The 17,402-nt window shown below is 47.7% G+C and overlaps 7 protein-coding genes across 7 annotated transcripts; 3 read left to right on the top strand and 4 right to left on the bottom strand.

The window, feature by feature from the left end:
* Positions 1-1,074: 1,074 nt before the first annotated feature.
* MGYG_02536 (ribose-phosphate pyrophosphokinase 1) lies at positions 1,075-2,781 on the bottom strand (the record flags this gene model as incomplete). Its single annotated transcript, XM_003174959.1, has 4 exons — positions 1,075-2,193; positions 2,254-2,374; positions 2,444-2,453; positions 2,523-2,781. 4 exons carry the CDS (start codon positions 2,779-2,781, stop codon positions 1,075-1,077), a joined length of 1,509 nt encoding a protein of 502 aa, XP_003175007.1.
* A 358-nt stretch (positions 2,782-3,139) lies between these two features.
* MGYG_02535 (hypothetical protein) lies at positions 3,140-4,099 on the top strand (the record flags this gene model as incomplete). Its single annotated transcript, XM_003174958.1, has 3 exons — positions 3,140-3,235; positions 3,378-3,859; positions 3,922-4,099. The coding sequence occupies 3 exons, from the start codon at positions 3,140-3,142 to the stop codon at positions 4,097-4,099; spliced, it is 756 nt and encodes a 251-aa protein (XP_003175006.1).
* An 834-nt stretch (positions 4,100-4,933) lies between these two features.
* On the bottom strand, positions 4,934-11,040 carry MGYG_02534 (hypothetical protein; the record flags this gene model as incomplete). Its single annotated transcript, XM_003174957.1, has 7 exons — positions 4,934-5,279; positions 5,346-6,365; positions 6,420-6,777; positions 6,838-9,137; positions 9,188-9,372; positions 9,444-9,924; positions 9,986-11,040. The coding sequence occupies 7 exons, from the start codon at positions 11,038-11,040 to the stop codon at positions 4,934-4,936; spliced, it is 5,745 nt and encodes a 1,914-aa protein (XP_003175005.1).
* A 630-nt stretch (positions 11,041-11,670) lies between these two features.
* MGYG_02533 (pyruvate dehydrogenase X component) lies at positions 11,671-13,357 on the top strand (the record flags this gene model as incomplete). The annotated part of the gene is made up of 4 exons (XM_003174956.1): positions 11,671-11,774; positions 11,842-11,891; positions 11,963-12,186; positions 12,263-13,357. 4 exons carry the CDS (start codon positions 11,671-11,673, stop codon positions 13,355-13,357), a joined length of 1,473 nt encoding a protein of 490 aa, XP_003175004.1.
* A 775-nt stretch (positions 13,358-14,132) lies between these two features.
* MGYG_02532 (pyruvate dehydrogenase dihydrolipoamide acetyltransferase component) lies at positions 14,133-14,831 on the top strand (the record flags this gene model as incomplete). The annotated part of the gene is made up of 3 exons (XM_003174955.1): positions 14,133-14,200; positions 14,294-14,740; positions 14,798-14,831. The coding sequence occupies 3 exons, from the start codon at positions 14,133-14,135 to the stop codon at positions 14,829-14,831; spliced, it is 549 nt and encodes a 182-aa protein (XP_003175003.1).
* Positions 14,832-15,492: 661 nt separating this feature from the next.
* MGYG_08988 (hypothetical protein) lies at positions 15,493-15,768 on the bottom strand (the record flags this gene model as incomplete). Its single annotated transcript, XM_003174954.1, has 1 exon — positions 15,493-15,768. The coding sequence occupies one exon, from the start codon at positions 15,766-15,768 to the stop codon at positions 15,493-15,495; it is 276 nt and encodes a 91-aa protein (XP_003175002.1).
* Positions 15,737-16,959, bottom strand: MGYG_02531 (hypothetical protein; the record flags this gene model as incomplete). Its single annotated transcript, XM_003174953.1, has 4 exons — positions 15,737-16,052; positions 16,087-16,411; positions 16,504-16,653; positions 16,819-16,959. The coding sequence occupies 4 exons, from the start codon at positions 16,957-16,959 to the stop codon at positions 15,931-15,933; spliced, it is 738 nt and encodes a 245-aa protein (XP_003175001.1). The 3' UTR covers positions 15,737-15,930.
* Between the last annotated feature and the right edge of the window lie 443 nt (positions 16,960-17,402).

Here is a 17,402-nt window from a genome sequence, read left to right as displayed (position 1 = left end):
TGGTACTGAGAAACCCTAAAATCATAGTCAACCGAACGGCGGTATTTGGCCAATTGGAATGGTGGTGACGATAAGGACGAACGACCCAGTCGCCATGCCGTGTACGGTAATCGTTATCCGAGCCATGGGCACAGCAATTCATAGATGTTGACGCTCCTGATGGTGACCCGGGCTTTCCACTTGCAAGATCCTCGCGTGATTGATACGTCTGTGGGATGGCAACTGTGACAGAGTCACCCTCACACGCGAACGGCGGGTTGTAAGGGGAGGGGCAAAAAGAAATAAAGAAGGCAAGAGAAATAAGAAGAAGAAGAAAATAAGGGTATGGCAGGGCAAGGCTGTCAAAGAACGAGAAAGTATAGTTAGTTAGGAATGCTAGAACGGAATCGGATTAGGGTGGTTGTATGGCGGGCGAAGGCGGACTCTGGACACGACTTAGGAGGGTAAGATGAAGGGAAAAGAGACGCCACTCCATAGTATCGAGGGTCATGCAGCCGTGGAACATGCAATAATGAAAACATAGCCAGGACGTCTTTCCCCCACATGCTGGTACCCGAACCGGTGAAGATCTTGTAACTCTGGGAATGGTCAATGTGGGATATGTTTGGATCTTGACTGCAGTTCTTTGCTTTTCGCTCTCTTCATTTTTGCTTTTCTCTTTGTCATCGCTCTTCATTCATGTGGTTGCTAGTTGCCATAAAAATGTTGATGATAGTTGCTGTCATTGATTGCCCTAATGGAGTTGATTCGTAGAACACATACATATTCGTGCTCCAACATATCATGTTGTGCCGTGAGCTGCAAATCAGACGGGATTTGCTCTCTATATTGGGTCCATGTGTGATGAGGGAAGCTTTGCATTTTTTTTTATTCTTCAATTTTTTTTTCTTGGGATGAGGGGAAAGGGCTCCATGATACGGAACACTCTTGAGTGATGGTCGTCTTCAGCTTGAGCTAACCGTGCAATTGGAACAGGGCGGAAATGCTAAAAAGCAAAGAAGTTAGCAAAAGTGTCAAAAGCAGTCAGGTACAGATGCAGGTTGTGGATAGGACTGAGGAATATGCATCGCGGTATTATGGAACCAAGGCTGCTAACCTTTCCCCATTGTGATGTCTTCTGATACTTTCAGAGAGGAGAGCAGAAAGATCCAGCACGACCAGTTTCTTCATGAGCCTCACTTTCTCTATGGGAAGAGGGAATGAGTTGGTCACAACGACATAATCGATACTGGGGCAATTTTCCATTTGTTCCATAGAATCATCCCCGAAGATACCGTGAGTTGCGATGCAGTACACCTTTTTGGCGCCACCTTTCTTGACGACTGTCTCTGCGGCCGCAATCCAGCTAGATGCCCGGTCAATCATGTCATCGACAATGAAGACGGTTTTATCCTTCACGTCTCCAACAAGGGTAATCATCCGTTCGTGACCGGATCGCTGTGGGCAAACAGCATCTTCCTCATCAGAAGATGCAGCAGCGTCGAATGAGCCGCCTAGAGCATGTCCAGGTTGGTAGCCTGAGACGTTCGACACGGCGGACATGCTCATCGGATCTGGGATTGATCCCTCATACGTGTCGGCTCCGTGGTTGGAAGCGGATGCAGAGGTAGATGCCGTCTCTGGGGACGGGTAGTCATCATCAACAAGGTGCCCCTGAACCAGACGGCCGGTGATAACTTCCCGAGCTCGCTCATCGGTGTATTCTGAAGAAAATCCGTCAGCGAGAGTAGACGGGGCTAGCATGCTATCTGGGTGTGGCGTTCTATAAGACTCCGACTCTTGTGCTGGATTAGCAGAGGAGTCGGAAGTGCTGTTGCGGGGCGTGAGGACACCGCTTTCAGCTGTAGCAGAGGCAAATGAACGACGGATGTTTGGGTTTGATGTGCGGTCAAACTTTTGTTCGCCATCATGGCTAGTCGTGAAGCCTTGTTCAACAGAATCGAAGAAGATGGCACTATCGGTCATATTTCCGGCTTTTGCTTGCCTCTGTCGTCTCCTATCAGTAGTGACGATTCCAAAGTTGAGTTTCAGCGCATCAGCCAAAGAGGTCACCCTCTTGCTCCCTCCGGCGTTTTTGGTGACTACTACCGCCTCATTCCACTGGGGAACATTCATTCGGATCCATCGCGCAATTAAGGGTTCAGCAAAGAGGTTATCGACAGGTTTGCCGAAGAAACCTTGCATTTGAGAGGCCTTGGACAGAATGGTCAGTCACCAGTCCCAATCCCCATCTAAAGCTTTATTTATCCTTACATGTAGATCCACGGTAACAACATGGTCAACACCGGCCACAGAGAGCAGATTGGCTAGCATCCGAGCTGTAATGGCTCCTCTATGGCTTTTCTTCTTCGATTGCCGCGAGTATGGGAAATATCTTTAGTATGCCGAATGGTTAGTTGAGCCGGTGCCGGGGATATATAGAGTAGATGAAGGGACAACCTACGGCATAACAGCTTTAAAACCAATTAGTTAAGACTTCTTTTAACAATATCTACCCCCTTTACAACATGGGAGAAACACACCTGTTATAGATTTCGCCGAACCTCCCTTGCAGGCGGATATCATGATCAACAGCTCCATTACGCTATCATTGATCTTCCTACTCCCACTCTGTACAATATAAACGTCCTGATTCCGAACGGAGGCCCCGATATTGACGCTGGTTTCGCCATTGCTGAATTTCCGCAGCTCACACGGAGCTGGTAAAGTCCCCAGTCTGTCGCATATCGCCTCAGTCAGGGTGGGATGCGAGGTCCCCGAAAAGACTAGAACGCCTCTCATGGCTGCGGTCGGAGATTTAGGCACGGATCGTATGGGATTCCAGGAGCGTCAACGAGAGATCTTGCGAGCTTTTATCAAGGCAGCCTTCCATGAGCGTCCTCTTTCTCCCGGTCTGCTCTTCCTCTGTCCCTTTCTTGTGCTTCGTCTGCGTCGTCTTCGCTTTTTTTCAGGCGGTCGAGAAGATGGAAGTGATTTTAGAGTTTAACTTGCGCCGCAGCTTTTTTTTTGGTGAAGAACATGTGACCTGCGCTGGCGCGGGCGAGAGACAAAAACTCGCAACAAAAATCGAGATTTGGCTTGTTCAATATTTAATTCTTCATGCACCAATACTTGCAGTTCCAGAGTCCCGACCTTGATTATGTCCGGTGAATTCCCTGCTATTCAACCAGGCGGTTCTCTCATTGTTGCGTGGCAGGTGAGGGACAAGCGTGTCCTTGTTGTTGGTGGTGGTGAGGTTCGTCTTCCCCTGTTGAACTATTCTCGAGGCTATGGCGGCTGTCCCAAAAAAAAAAAAAAAGGAACGAATAAATATGCGGCAGTAAATGAAAAATAGATTGAAGAAATATATTATTAATAAAAGTACATGGACTTTCTAGGTAGCTGCCGGTCGCATTGTACATGCGCTGAATGCAGACGCCAAGGTCGTTGTTGTCTGTCCAAAGGCGTGTTTGAATGCCGAAGTGGCTTTTCGCGTGGCCGAACAGCAGGTCGGCCATGTCGATCGAAAGTTCCTACCTGAAGATCTAGTGGGCATCGACATGGTCTTCGTGGCCGTTGACGATCCCGGGGCTTCCACACAGATATGGAAGCTGTGTAGGGAGCAGCGTATCCCTGCTAACATTGCAGATGTACCGTCCGAGTGCGATTTTTACTTTGGCAGCGTACATCGTGATGGACCCCTGCAAGTCATGGTCAGTACAAACGGGAATGGCCCTAAATTGGCCAGCATCATAAGGAAGAAGATTGCGGATACGCTTCCTGATAATACCGGTGCAGCCATCCAGAATGTGGGGGTGTTGCGCAAGAAGCTGAGAGTAGTTGCTCCAGCTCCTAATCAAGGGCCAAAGAGAATGAACTGGTATGTGATTAGTATAGTATGGTGTGTTTTCTTTAGGCCCTTGACACTGATTTTCTATGTAGGATATCTCGGGTCTGTGAAACATGGAGCCTGGACGAGCTTGTTAGCATGACTGAAGAAGACATGGACAATTTGCTTCGGCATTACGAATCTGGTAATGTTCCGAAATTTGAAGAGGTTCGGCTTGAGCAAGGTGACAATGTCGCTTCTTTTGATGGAAGCATGGGCTGGAGCTCATGAAAAGCCAATGTGCACGCAACATGCCAGGCGGTATATATATTACACTAATCATCTAGGTAACATTGGTCATTCAAGCCTCTTTATTTGATACCTATTAATGTTATACCCTGCTCGAGCACAGTGTTGCTTCCATGGCTATAGTCTTAGTCAAGTGTAAAAGTAATAAGCATATTTCGGATGGACTGGAAGAAGGTGCCAACTTACTGTTTCCGGAATTCGCGTACCCTAAGTCTACCACGATGCGACAATAACATCGTAGAGTTGAATAAATACCGGGCTACCGTCATACAAGCGTTTGGATCCTCCTACTACATACGGGTAGTATGATTGACTCTTAGAATATACAAACTCAATGGTATACTATAAAAATTCAACCGGCTACGTAGCCAAAGGAGCCTCCTTATGGTGGCAATTTTCTGTAGTTCAAGGACCGCCCGCGTATTGAACCTTGGGGAGCTTTGCAGATAATCAGATAAGATAAGCATTAAATGCCAAGCATGGGACCCAGCATCCAATAATAATGATCCAAGCTCAAATATTGCCTGAAGCACGTAAGTACATAAATAAACTTAAACTTCGAAGCAGCACGAAGCCTCCTTAAATTAATCTGCAGAGCGGAGCTGACGAGTGAAGGAAAAGGTAAAATTTCGCTCTGATTAGCTTTTGATTTTCCAGAATACATGAACCAAGGAGCTGAAATATCAGACAAAAAAGTGAAAGAAGTTAAAACCGGATATCAACTGGAGGGGTGGGAAGCTTGGAAAACCCGTCTAAAAAAAAGCCAGGAGCGCAAAGATACAAAAGGTAATGTTAGAGATATAAAAGACACCGAGTTTATCGCCCCACACTCTGTCTTCGGCCGTTGAAATGGCTATATGAAGTAGAGCTTCGAGGGCTGGTAGGTGAGCCTATAGGGGTTTGCGGGGTGATACCAAGCCGACACTCCCCGACTCTGCGGAGCAGGGCTTGAATAGCAAGTCGAATCTCAACGTTAAGGTCGCGGGAAAGCAAATCAACCGTGATAGGATAGAACGTTTCTATGTACTTTTCGAAGGTTTCCAGGGGGAAGCCAGTATATCCTTCAACGATATCAACTACGACGGGACGCCAGGCAGTGATATTTCGTTGTTGGGACTCTTCATCTAGCTGAACATATCGTCTTATAATGTCCGCACATAGACTAACTCTTGAGTTAGTAAAACATGCCTGGCAAACCTAGATAAATATAGTAGTGGAGATGACTTACGGTATTAGGGCGTCCTCTGTCTGGGAACGGCTGTTCTTCCTCTCTTCGCGTTCATCATGGTACATACGGAAGAGAATGTTGATGTACGTAGCTGCACTGCCACTTTCTTGGTTAAGAAGGTTTGGCGGTTGCTTCATGAAACCTTGTTTCCACAGCTTGAGCCTCAAGTCCTTTGCCCCGTTGAATTTCTTGGCGAATTGATAACTCTTCTTTAACAGCGCCATCAGCCGTAGTAGCTCCTTGCTGGGAATCTGTGAGTAAACAGCATCATTGGAAAAGAGTTCGTTCACAGTCTCAATCATCAAGATCTGAAGGACACAGTTAATGATGATGCGGTTGAAGAATCGTCTTCGGGCAGCAGTAACGACAGTTGGAGGTTGCTGCAAGTCAGGTTGAGGGCGGTAGTCCTCGAGCTCGGAGGAGGCGGCTGGGAGTTGCGCTTGGTGAGCTTCGTCTCCGTCTTCACTCGGTCGGGTTGATTCTTGATCCCGATCGGGTTTAGCCGAAGGTGAACCGGGATCGGCCTGAGAAGTAGCTTCTTCTATGTTCCTTCGCTCAGGAGGCATGCCTGGGGCAGTGTTCGCTGCAGTGAAAAGCTCATAAGCAGTGGTTCTTTCGAAGAGCTCCACAAAAGCCCCGACAATTTTTTCCCAATGTTCTGGAGTAAATTTGTTGACGTTTTGCAGTATTAGTTGCTGGAGACAATTACTTCCAATCCTGGCGATCGTATCATTTTCCTGGCATATACACAAGGTCAGGAGGCCCAAAAACCTATCCAGCATGTACTCCAAGGAGTCAAAATAATGCGTGAAGAGGGTAATCATGTTTCGCAAAGCTTGGATCATGGTGGTAGACAGCCAGACCGAGAGTTCCTCATGGTTTGGAACCTTGGACATCTCAGACTTGGACTGTAGTACGACGAAAATAGGGTAGAGTAGTTGACGCCAAAGTACATCCCAGAAAGCCGGCGGGAAGTCGCCGCCATATCTGATAAGTGTTTCGAATAGATATGTGAGAGCCCTGCCACAACATTAGTTACTGGTGAGTGCTATTAAGGAGATGCGGAATTATTACCTTGATCGAACTTCCAAGTCATCCCCTGTCATAAGGACATCCTGGAAGGCAATTAATAACGGATACCAGAATTGTTCCTCAGGAGACTGGCCAGCCGCCTGAGCAATAACCTCACTCTGTGAGGAACCCGAGTCCGTACGGCGGTGGGAGAGGGGACATTCCGGCGTTTTTAACATCTTAGGGATTGTAGACTTGAGTGTCTCGATTGCCTGAAGGGATTTCTTTTGGAACTTGAGATTCTTAGAAAACTCAGTGAGGCAGACGACCAAATCAGCAAAAGCTCCCTGCGAAACAACGACGCTAAAGCGAGTCTTGTAAATTTGAGTCACATGCTCGAATGCCATGTTTACAATGCCCTCTATTAATAAAGAACCAGTTAGATAATGGGACAAAGGGTTACGTGTTTGCAATAACATACCGTATGGCTCTGAAGCTGCAACCGAGAATACTCTAAACATGGTCTTCCAGCCTGAGCGGATATTATCCCCACGGGCTTGGATCATTTGAATTAAACACCGTAGCACCATATCCTTGACGTTTACGGCAGTACTGTTTGCCATAACATGTTCGAACGGTTTCAAAAAGTCCTTTTGGAATTTAAAGCCAGGGAGCTCCTCGATTTCCATGAACCGCATTGAAAGTTGCCGTAGAGAATCCAGCGCAAAGAACACAACAGCCGTGTTAGCATTGCAACCAACATGGTTAAAATGTTCACCTAGAACCTCCCAGATTTTGCTCCACTCGATTCGAACTCGAGTCATGTTGTAGTAACTGATCTCTACTAGCTTCTGAAGACTGTAGGTTCGTGGGGATTCACTTTGGCCAGAGGACTGGATCTCCTGCCAACTTACAGCGTTAAGTGCGCGGACGAAATCGACAAGGGCTTCTTGCTTGAGGTTGGCGGTATTGGTGAAAATCATGTCTACGCCTCTGACCATTTCGGCTGAGCGGCTCTCAATCGCAACGTCTCGTCGGAAGGATGCTGGTCCATTACCAGAGCGAGGCCGGGGTTTCTTTGGAACTTGAAGGGACTTTTGAGAGCGTGAGTCTGTAGACGGCGATACCCGTGAAACATCGGGCAACGAGCCTTCATCCACACCGTCCGTAAGCAGCTGGAATCGGTCAAGTTGACTGATGCAAGTGAGAATCTCTCTCCAAGAGCTCTGCAAATGATCACCCTCGGTGATAGCAACGTCTAGAAGAACCTTAAGAGCCTCCACATTTTTCGCAGCCATCTCGCGCAAGTTGCCCAAGTTGGTGAACTTGGCAAGCGCAGTAACGAAAGCGACCCTTGGAGTCTCGAGGTCAAACATACACGAGATACGGATAGCTAGTCTGATTCCATCCATACATAGACGAATAGTTTCCCGGTTTTGAGTATCTTGCACTTGCGCTGAAAGGCCAGAAAGGAAGGACATCCAGGTCACGTTGAACATGGACCCGACGTGTCGTACCGATGTAGCGGGGATAAAACGAGACAATGCTTCCTTCATGGCTGATTTCCGTTGTGCTCGAATTAAACTTCGATACAACTGTTCTGTCTTGCTGGAAATTTCCTCAGATGCCTGTGCGTATTTTTCACCCTGAATATCCCTACCAACAGTAGCCAGTGCCTGACCGGCTCTCGAAGCTAGTCCTGGCTGGGGAACTGGCAAGTGGCCCAGGTTCGCAGCAGTCTCACGCTCAGTGCGTAAAACAATCTCATTATTCAGAATTTCGTCATAGATGCCGCTGAGATATTCAACTGGCAGATCAGCATTGTCGTTAATTCCTTTGTTATTCTTAATGAAGTCATCCTTGGTCATACGGCGGCCCTTCATCTTTGTGCTATGCAAATCTGTATTGAGCAGGATTACCGAATAAGCGAGAACATAAGCTGCGTCTGCTGAGGCGAACGCGTTGGGGTTTTGGGTCACATATCGCTGTGCGAATTTGAGCATAAATCGATCGATCTTCTGCGATTCTCCAGGTAATCTGAAGCTTTGCAGGAAATCTCGAAGCGCGTCCGGGAATCGGCGTTTGGTGAAATCCATGCAGTCGACAAACGCATGCATGACAGCGATATTCTCTGCATCGCCTTCTCCAAGATATTCTCCTAGAGTTGCCTTGTCCAGCCTATCATTTCTGAAGATAAAGTTTGCAATATCAGTGGGAGAGTTCGATGGAATGAACCCTTCAGATAGCAAGATCTTCATTCCACGCTTTGGTTTGAAATTGAATGTCCGAATTGCGTTTGTTAATGCAATCTTCCGTTGCTTAACTTTTTCAATTTCATTGGGATCATCTTCGGGCACCGGTGAGGATGCGCCTGTATCTGAATCCGCATTGTCGATGCGGGGTGATGAAATGTTAGGGCCTCCCTGGCTAGTATCTATGGAGTCTCGGGAAACATCAATTGAGCTACGCGACACTAGTCCTCGGCCTAAGGATTTGGGCTCGCTGTCCTGAGAAGACCATATGTCAAGGGAGCGGAGTATCTCCACAAGGCATTCTAGGGCGTTTTGTTTCATGCCATACTCAGGGGGAAAATTCTGGTTGTTGGTAAGTGGAGTAGGTTGGTCAATCTTAGCAGTGGTCAGAGAAGGGGGAAGAGTGCCGCGGTTATGCCAGTCATTAGGGGTAGAAGGAGTTTTGGAATGCTGCTGCTCATACTGCTGTTGTTGGGATGCAGTAACTGCAACAGGCATACTTGACATTCGAGAAAGCTGTTCAATGATTCTAGTTTTGCAATATTAGCTATGGTCATGGTCCAGAGATAATTGACATACCCTTGGAATAAATTCTCCAACGCAGTACGGTCACAGTCATAATTTAGATATATCTCGACAAGTGCTCGTGGGTCGCCAGAGAGACGTTCTAAGATATGCATGAAGCTCTGTTTCTGGAATATAGGGGAACTACGCTTTTCAAGAATGGCCAGGTATATCTCCTTAAGGAAGACTTCCAGTTCTTTCTGCAGTGAAGAATTAGCAAATCTAGATAAAACGGGGAAACGTGGGGGAGGTATATTGAAGAGAATCTAACCTTCAACATCACCCTCATATGCTTCAACATAAGCCAGAAGATTTCACAGCAGACATCAAACACACGGGGAACAGAGCTGGCACCATTCCTGCTCAAACTGAGACAAAGATGGGGCTTGATGGCCTGTAATAGCGTCATACTTTCATCTGAGTTTGAGCCGTGCCTGATAGTTGCGATAGGTGATGTGAAAACAGCAATATGGTTATTTAGGAGGTGTTGCATTAAATGTAGAGAGAGTAATTTCGACCTCATATTCTGTGCCTTGAGGTCTTGCTGTTGCTCGTGGGTGAGTACCTTATGGCTTAGTTTGCACAGAGCCCTGAAGACCAAAAAGGCATCCTTGATATATATTTCATCCTCTTCATCGGCAGCTAGATCAAGTTCTTCACCAGATTTTGATGTCTTTCTTGTAGCCTTCGCTCTTGTAACCATGGTAGGCGCACTATCGTTGACCATAGTGTCGTCCTTGTTGGTCTCAAAACTTTGTAAAGTCAGTTCTCGTAGGTTCCTTGGCGACAGGTTGGTCTACAACGTTTGAAGACCCAATATCAGACTGTCCTTCTACGTCTGTAACAGCACCGTCCTCCACTGGGGTAGGAGGTGAGTCGACAGCAGAGCCATTGCGATTTTCCCGAGTCTCGGTCTCCTGTATACGGACCTCCTTGAGATCGAGTCTCGTGCGTACACGGTCGTAGACAGTGCCAATCATCTGGGTTAATGAGCCCTGTGCTATCTGCTGGTTCTGGGCAGACTTGGAGTAGATGAAGATATTGTAAATCTGTCGAACGGCCTTCAGCAAGCCAGCACCATGAACAACAATTTTATCATTAAGTACAGCTGCCAAGAGAGATTTAATAATCTGTTGCTGGATCTCTATAGCGGTATGTTCATTCTCGAAGCAGTCACATATTGTCTCGATTGCGCGTTCTATCAGCGGAGGTTGGTCAGCGGACTCGCTTCCGTCCGGAACGGAGGGAAAGGCAAAGTAAGAATAGGTTATCAGCTTTCCAATACAGTCCAGGGCGGTGACTTGTAGCGGGATGCTGTCGGTCTTGCTCGCCAATTGCAAGGGTAGGAAAATCGATTCGGGGTCGATCGGGTACTGATCGGACTGCTTGATGTTGGCCTGGGCCTGTTTGACTGCGTCATCCAGCTCCTTGCTCTTCCGGGCTTCCTTCGAAGCAGCAATTGCGTCTAGAGCCGTGACCACGAACACAGCTGAGCTGAGAGGGGTGGAACGATGCTGGCCAGACTGCGTTGCAACAGTTGACCGGGAGTCAGACCGCGACCTCGATTGTTCTATAACGACCGAAGGAGCCTGATCTGAGCCCTTTAGCGTGGCATTGTCATCTCCACCATCAACATCAGCGCCCTCGCGGGTATCTGTCTCGGTGGCATTGTCATCCACCTCGTCCCTGTCTTCCGGGTCAGGCTGCTGTTCCCCCTCGGACTGTTCAGCTTCGTCTTCGACTGTATCCTCTCGTGGTAGATGGGACTCTTCTTCCACTGCTATTTCATCGGCAGTCGTGATATCCGGCTCAGCATGTGTTTCCGGTTGCCGTACCGCCTCGGGGGAATGTTCTTCGGAATCGGCCATTGAGAGTCGGGGGCCTGTTGGCAGGTCAGATATATCCTTTAAACAGACAAGGGCCCGGTCCGAACTAAACGACGTTGAAAACCATAAGCGCAAGGAACGGCAAACGAGTGAGAGACGAGGCAAGGGGCGTCTGCGCAGTTCCGAGCTCCTTTGTCGATGTAGTTCTTCAATGTAGTTCGCGGATGCATCTACAGCCAGCATCCTAACTTTACTACATCTGGCCTTCTTGCTGCCCTTTTTCCCCAGGTGATTACGTTATCTAAGTTACGTCAGCACTTAGTCATGAATAATATTATCAACCAGCGGTATTTGGTGATTTTGTCTGCCGTAGCCACTAGTCCAGATGCGTCGATCATTACTAAGCTATCGGCCGTGTTTGGTGGGAAAAGCCACGTGACCCGCGGCCCCGAAAGAGGATCCGCTTTCCGGCGAAGCTCAACAAAATCATCTCAGTTTCAGAGCAGACGCAGAGAAGACGAGAGATCTCACGCCGTCCACGATCTTCACATCTCCATCCCTTCTAGCCACCATCGACCTCGCTCCCTTGGGTCACATTGCCAGCGTCCTGCTGTCGTCTTTCTGATTACGGATTCAATTGCCCGTTTCTTTTCTTCCAGAGAGATATCAACAATGGCCTCTGCTGCTGTACTCTCGCGGCGGTTGCTGCTCTCCAAGACCGCACAGCATGGACTCAGGGAGTCGCGGAATGTGCTTCGTCTTTCTGATGCGCTCAGGTACGGCTGTCAATGGTATTAGGACGTGCTGTCCGTATTGATTCCGACTAACATTGGCCTTTTCTAGGTCCCAAGTGCCAGCATATGCCTCGCTGGCCAGATACTACGCTTCCAAATGTATGCGAACGCTGACTTATATCATACTCCGATATCACGCCGAAATGGATCTTATATTGACTGTTATATAGCCTACCCTCCTCACACTATCATCAGCATGCCTGCTCTTTCGCCTACCATGACTTCTGGAAATATTGGGGCTTGGAACAAGAAGGCTGGAGACACCCTCTCTCCTGGAGACGTCCTGGTGGAAATCGAAACCGATAAGGCTCAGATGGACTTTGAATTCCAAGAGGAAGGTGTTTTGGCTAAGGTCTTGAAGGATGCGGGTGAGAAGGATGTTGCTGTTGGTAACGTAAGTCTTCGACTCTAAGGAGGAAAAAATATTCACCGTTAGTATCGGAATAATGCTAATTCGGTGTTCTGGATAGCCAATTGCTGTCATGGTCGAAGAAGGAGAGGACATCACTCCATTCGAGTCTTTCAGCCTCGAGGATGCAGGCGGTGATAAGACCCCTGCTGCTGACAAGTCACCCAAGGAGGCTCCCAAGCCCGAGGAGTCTGAGACCAAGTCCGCTCCATCCCCAACTTTCGAGGAGAACAAGCCAGAGGCTCATGAAGCAGATACTACCGGAGAGAGGCTACAGCCCAGTCTCGACAGGGAGCCATTCGCCAGCCCAGCTGCCAAGGCCCTCGCTCTCGAGAAGGGTGTTGCGATCAACGACGTGAAGGGAAGTGGCCCCGGTGGGCGAGTCACCAAGGAAGACGTCGAGAAGCACCAGGTCGCTGCCCCAGCTGCTGGTGCTGCAGGCCCAGCCTACGAGGATGTTCCAGCTTCCTCTATGCGCAAGGTTATCGCCAGCCGACTTGCTCAGTCGATCCGTGAAAACCCACACTACTTCGTCTCCTCCACTCTCTCCGTCACCCGCCTGCTCAAGCTTCGCCAAGCATTGAACGAATCCGCTGAAGGCCGATACAAGCTTTCTGTGAATGACTTCCTCATCAAGGCCTGTGCCGTTGCCCTCAAGAGAGTTCCCACCGTTAACTCCCGATGGATTGAGCAAAACGGCCAAGTCATGATTCGCGAACACAAGACCGTCGACATCAGCGTCGCCGTTGCCACTCCATCCGGCCTCATCACTCCCATCGTCAAGGGCGTTGAGGGTCTCGGCCTGTCTAACATCTCCAGCCAGGTCAAGGATCTCGGTAAGCGCGCAAAGGAGAACAAGCTCAAACCTGAGGAGTACAATGGTGGCACCTTCACCATCAGCAACATGGGCATGAACCCTGCCATTGAGCGCTTCACCGCCGTCATCAACCCACCTCAGTCCGCCATCCTCGCCGTCGGCACCACTCGCAAGGTAGCCGTCCGCTCTGAGCTCGAGGAAGGCACCGAGATTGAATGGGACGACCAGATCGTGGTCACTGGCAGCTTTGACCACAAGGTTATTGACGGTGCCGTTGGCGCTGAGTTCATGCGTGAGCTCAAGAGAGTCGTCGAGAACCCTCTCGAACTTCTTCTCTAAGCTTGTTCATCTCTCTCCCAACGCATATCTATCTGTCTAACCTTTCACTACCTTGCCGACATATTCCCATAACCTGATTCCCTTCCCGATCTTTCAATTAGATTTGATCCTGTATTTCATATATCAGATTTTTACGGTTGGGAAGCGTCCTCTTTGCCCTTTTCCACCGTTTAAAATAGTGTATTAAAACATGTACTTCCCCTGACTCCCTTTATTTTCTTTCCTGACATGTTCTATCTTCCGCCCTCATACATCACATCCCTTTGCTCTGACCTTTCTTCCTCTCTCATGTGTTATATACTACGTCTTTTAAGCGAATATTCCATTTTGGATTTCCTCCTTTTCTATCTTCGAACTCGTCATCACTCCCTCAGTAGATGCTGACCCTAGCCGTTGCCATCGCTTCCACTATACGGCTCAAGCGGCGCCGTCTAATGTGAGGCTAATCCACTCTCTACAGCCCATATCCGCACCTATCCTTTGAATAACACGCTATATCGCCCAATCCCTACATATATCATGTGAAAATCCCATGCAATTTGCCGCTTCTCCTTTGCCTGTCTCGGTGTTGTGCCTTGGAAGTGCTACCTTGCAGGTATGACGTAATAGCGCCATCTAGAAGCAAAGCTCCAAAACAACATATATAAAGAGTACATCCGCTCCCAGGTCTTCATTTGCCTCTCTCCCCTCAGTCCAGGGTACACAGCTACATTGTCTACAAGCCCGATATCTACTATATTAACTGTCCTTCTCTTCGTCAATTCCTATCGACACCATGTCGTACGCCAAAGCCGCCGCTCAGAATGCCAACCAGACCCCGGAGGAAGTGAGTATCCTATATCTGTTCCTGGCTTGATCACCTTACTGACATACCGATAGGCGTGAGTAGGCCTATACACCTCAATTCTGTGGAATCACAGACTAACTAGCTCCTAGACGAGCTCCTCAACCTCCACAAGTGAAGAGAGATGACAACAATGTCTCGCCTCTCGTGGACGTCGATTCGCCACACGTTTCTACTGTCCCATCAGACTTCAATTCACAAGAGATAAAAACAAAGACGCAAGAAGCCCGCATTGAGCTCGAGAAAGAACAAGAAGAGCTGAAGAAGAAGTATAAAGAGGGCAAGCAGAAGGCCAAAGAGACCGCTAAGGAAGTCAGCGAGCGCGCTCAGGAGGCTGCTGCGGGAGGATACGACAAGTTCGATCGTAACAAGTCTAATCCTGTCGTTGTTGGAAACATGGTTCTTCTCACCGCTGCCAGTGCTGGATTGGCGTATGGTGCATACCAGAAGCATCTTCGTGGAGCATTGACGTGGGAGTTGGTTGCTGCATGGACCGGTGGCATTGGCGCTCTAGGCCTCTTTGACTACTACGTCAGCAGGTATGTTGAGGTCTACCGTATGATTATTACTATGGTCAGGTATTAACTTGACAACAGGTGGTTCTTCCAGAACAAGTATCCCCCAAAATAAAGGCTTAAAGCACATGGAGTTATGTTCTCGGATGGTCCCTTTCTAGTTTTCTGTTTGATGTCTTACTACACTGGGCTTCGCTTCCTTGCCAACGAATGCTGAATAATACATGGGATTACTGTTTGTACATTGACTAGGCTAATGACACTTTCTATTCAATCAAATTCTACTTTTCGCCTCATATTACTACAGCTCATGTTAAAGACGTAGCTTAGCTTTGAGCGTATCATATTACGGTTAAATGCCTTAAAAGCAGGTCTGCGTATTTAACCAAAGTTAAAGAAATACCTAGGCAGGCAGCCAAGGATGCTACTTTTCCAAGGCTGAGCCTCAAGATATCATGGCGAATATCCTCACGATAGAGCCAAAAGAAAAAATAGAAATAAAAAGAAAAGAAAAAGAAAGAAAGGAAATGACCAAGGCAGCTGCATGCACCATGCAGGCCCCTGTCTAGCAAGAGGCGTCGAACTCAGCGCTGCTCTATATATAAGCTAGACTCTATGAGAACTATCCTCGCTGTTTTGCCCCCAGCTGGCTGCTCGCAGATCCTAGCAGTAGGGAAAACCTCAGTTTACAAGCCCAAATACCTTGAGAGTTGTTCCTTAAAGCAGCCTTCATAGGGATGAAGGGTTTGAAGATTACGATCCTCGATAAGCTGTTGTCACAAACTTGGTATCTCCCTGGCATTATGTTGGTGTGAAATGTGTTCCAGCATGGTGGATACTGCTCCAGCAGTTGTCTTTTGGTGCCAGCATTGGTATATTATATCACCACATATAATGTCACTGGTATCAGGGAATTCTCCTTCCATAAATGACTTTTCCACTTCATCACTTGGCGTCTCCTTGTATGGATAAACTCCAGTCATAATAAAGTAGATCAAAGTCCCGAGGCCGAAAACATCGTCTTCAACTGTAGGAGGAATGTCCCAGTCCATGACAGGCCACCTAAACCTTGTTCCTGCAGTAGCAGTTGGTTCAGCACCGGAAATAGAAACACCGCCGAAATCAGATATTTTGAGATCCAAGTTTTCATCCAACAGGAAATTCCGAGGTGAGATATCACAGTGAAGTACATCATGAGAATGAAGGAGGGCGATTCATTCTGCAGCTTGCCTCGCCCATCGCAGGCGAAGCTTATGAGATACATTCTCCTCATTCTGGAGCATGTATTCCTTTAAATTACCGTGGGATACGTATTCCATCCTGATGCAACACGTCTCTGGGTCCCAGCTAAGTAAGTAGCTTCGGTATACGCGGATGATCGCCTAGTATTTTATAAACACGAGCTTCAATGCGCATATCTCGGCAGTTTTCCCGGTAGCATCGCGGGTCTGGATCTGGAATGGGTGTTTTAATCACTTCCCCTGAGGGAGGACGTTCAAGATATGCAGTTCCACCGATATCCAAAAGCACTCCCTTAGACACATAGATATTATCTGCCTTTGTGTTGGCTGGTGGATGAAAGTAGTCGTCTGCTAGATCGGGGTTTACTTCTCGCATCCATAGACCCGGGATAATGAGAGTTGTGGTATCTTTGGAGTAATTCGAAGGAACAGTTGGATGAGCGGCTGCTGGAGTCTAATATTGTAATAAGAAAATAAATTTTTTAGACAATTAACTCTTTATAGTTATTTGGGGGTTATTGGTAAAGGAGGGTGTTAATTACTTACCTTGCACTGCTCTATATCTTCGTTGAGTTTCTCACGTTTCCTGTCAGGGAGTCCGAACAGACGACTAAGGGAGTGAAGGAGAGTTGAGAAAGGGGACCACAGAATGGAGAGACCTATTAACCATGGCCGCCAAAAAATGAAAAGGCACGGCTCAACATCAGCTATTTATTATAAGAGCTGGAGGTCTTCTCTTCTCAATTCTCAACGTCAAGTTGCTCGTGGTGATAATCTTCATTGATCTGCTTCTCTTTCTTTTGATATTTCTAGATAAGAAATTGATCGCCTGGTACTCCGTATCTTGTTGGTCATAGTTACCTGGTAACACAGGCCTGGGCTGGCGCTAAGAATGGTCACGTGCTTATTATGTTTCGAAGGTTTATCATACTTGTAAATGTTGTCGATAGTGTTTTCCAGGCTATTAGGAAGAGCTATCGCTTTCTGACCTTTTGGGTCCATTCTAGCTAGAATCTTTTGCCTTTCCTTTGTATCTATTATCTGGCCTTTCCGTTTCTATACCACTATGGCCGCAAGCATGGGCTCTTGTACTGGTTAGCCTTCTAAACAACTCTGGATTTTTGTTTCATCCTGGCATATTATAATCGAGGGAATGTAGCACACTAGTACTAACGAAGCACTCACTCTGGCCTAAAAACTTCCTCGTTTGTAACCGGCGAGAATAAGCCATATCTACAAGAAAAGGTATCGATGCAAGTCTACCAGTTGGTATTGCCGACGACACCGATATTAAGGGCAGAGCAAGGGTCAGAAAATATGGCATGTTCTTGAAAGGTCTTGGTTTGGTTTCCGGCCACCTTTGCAGTTCATGAAATGCTAGAGATGACCGTTGGGGCGGTAATAGAAGGATACATTGGCGGAAGCCAAGGTCAGCGCTCTAGCAG

The sequence above is a fragment of the Nannizzia gypsea genome, genomic scaffold (assembly GCF_000150975.2).
Source record: "Nannizzia gypsea CBS 118893 supercont1.2 genomic scaffold, whole genome shotgun sequence".
Taxonomy (NCBI): domain Eukaryota; kingdom Fungi; phylum Ascomycota; class Eurotiomycetes; order Onygenales; family Arthrodermataceae; genus Nannizzia; species Nannizzia gypsea.
This window is presented reverse-complemented; position numbering and strand designations above follow the sequence as displayed.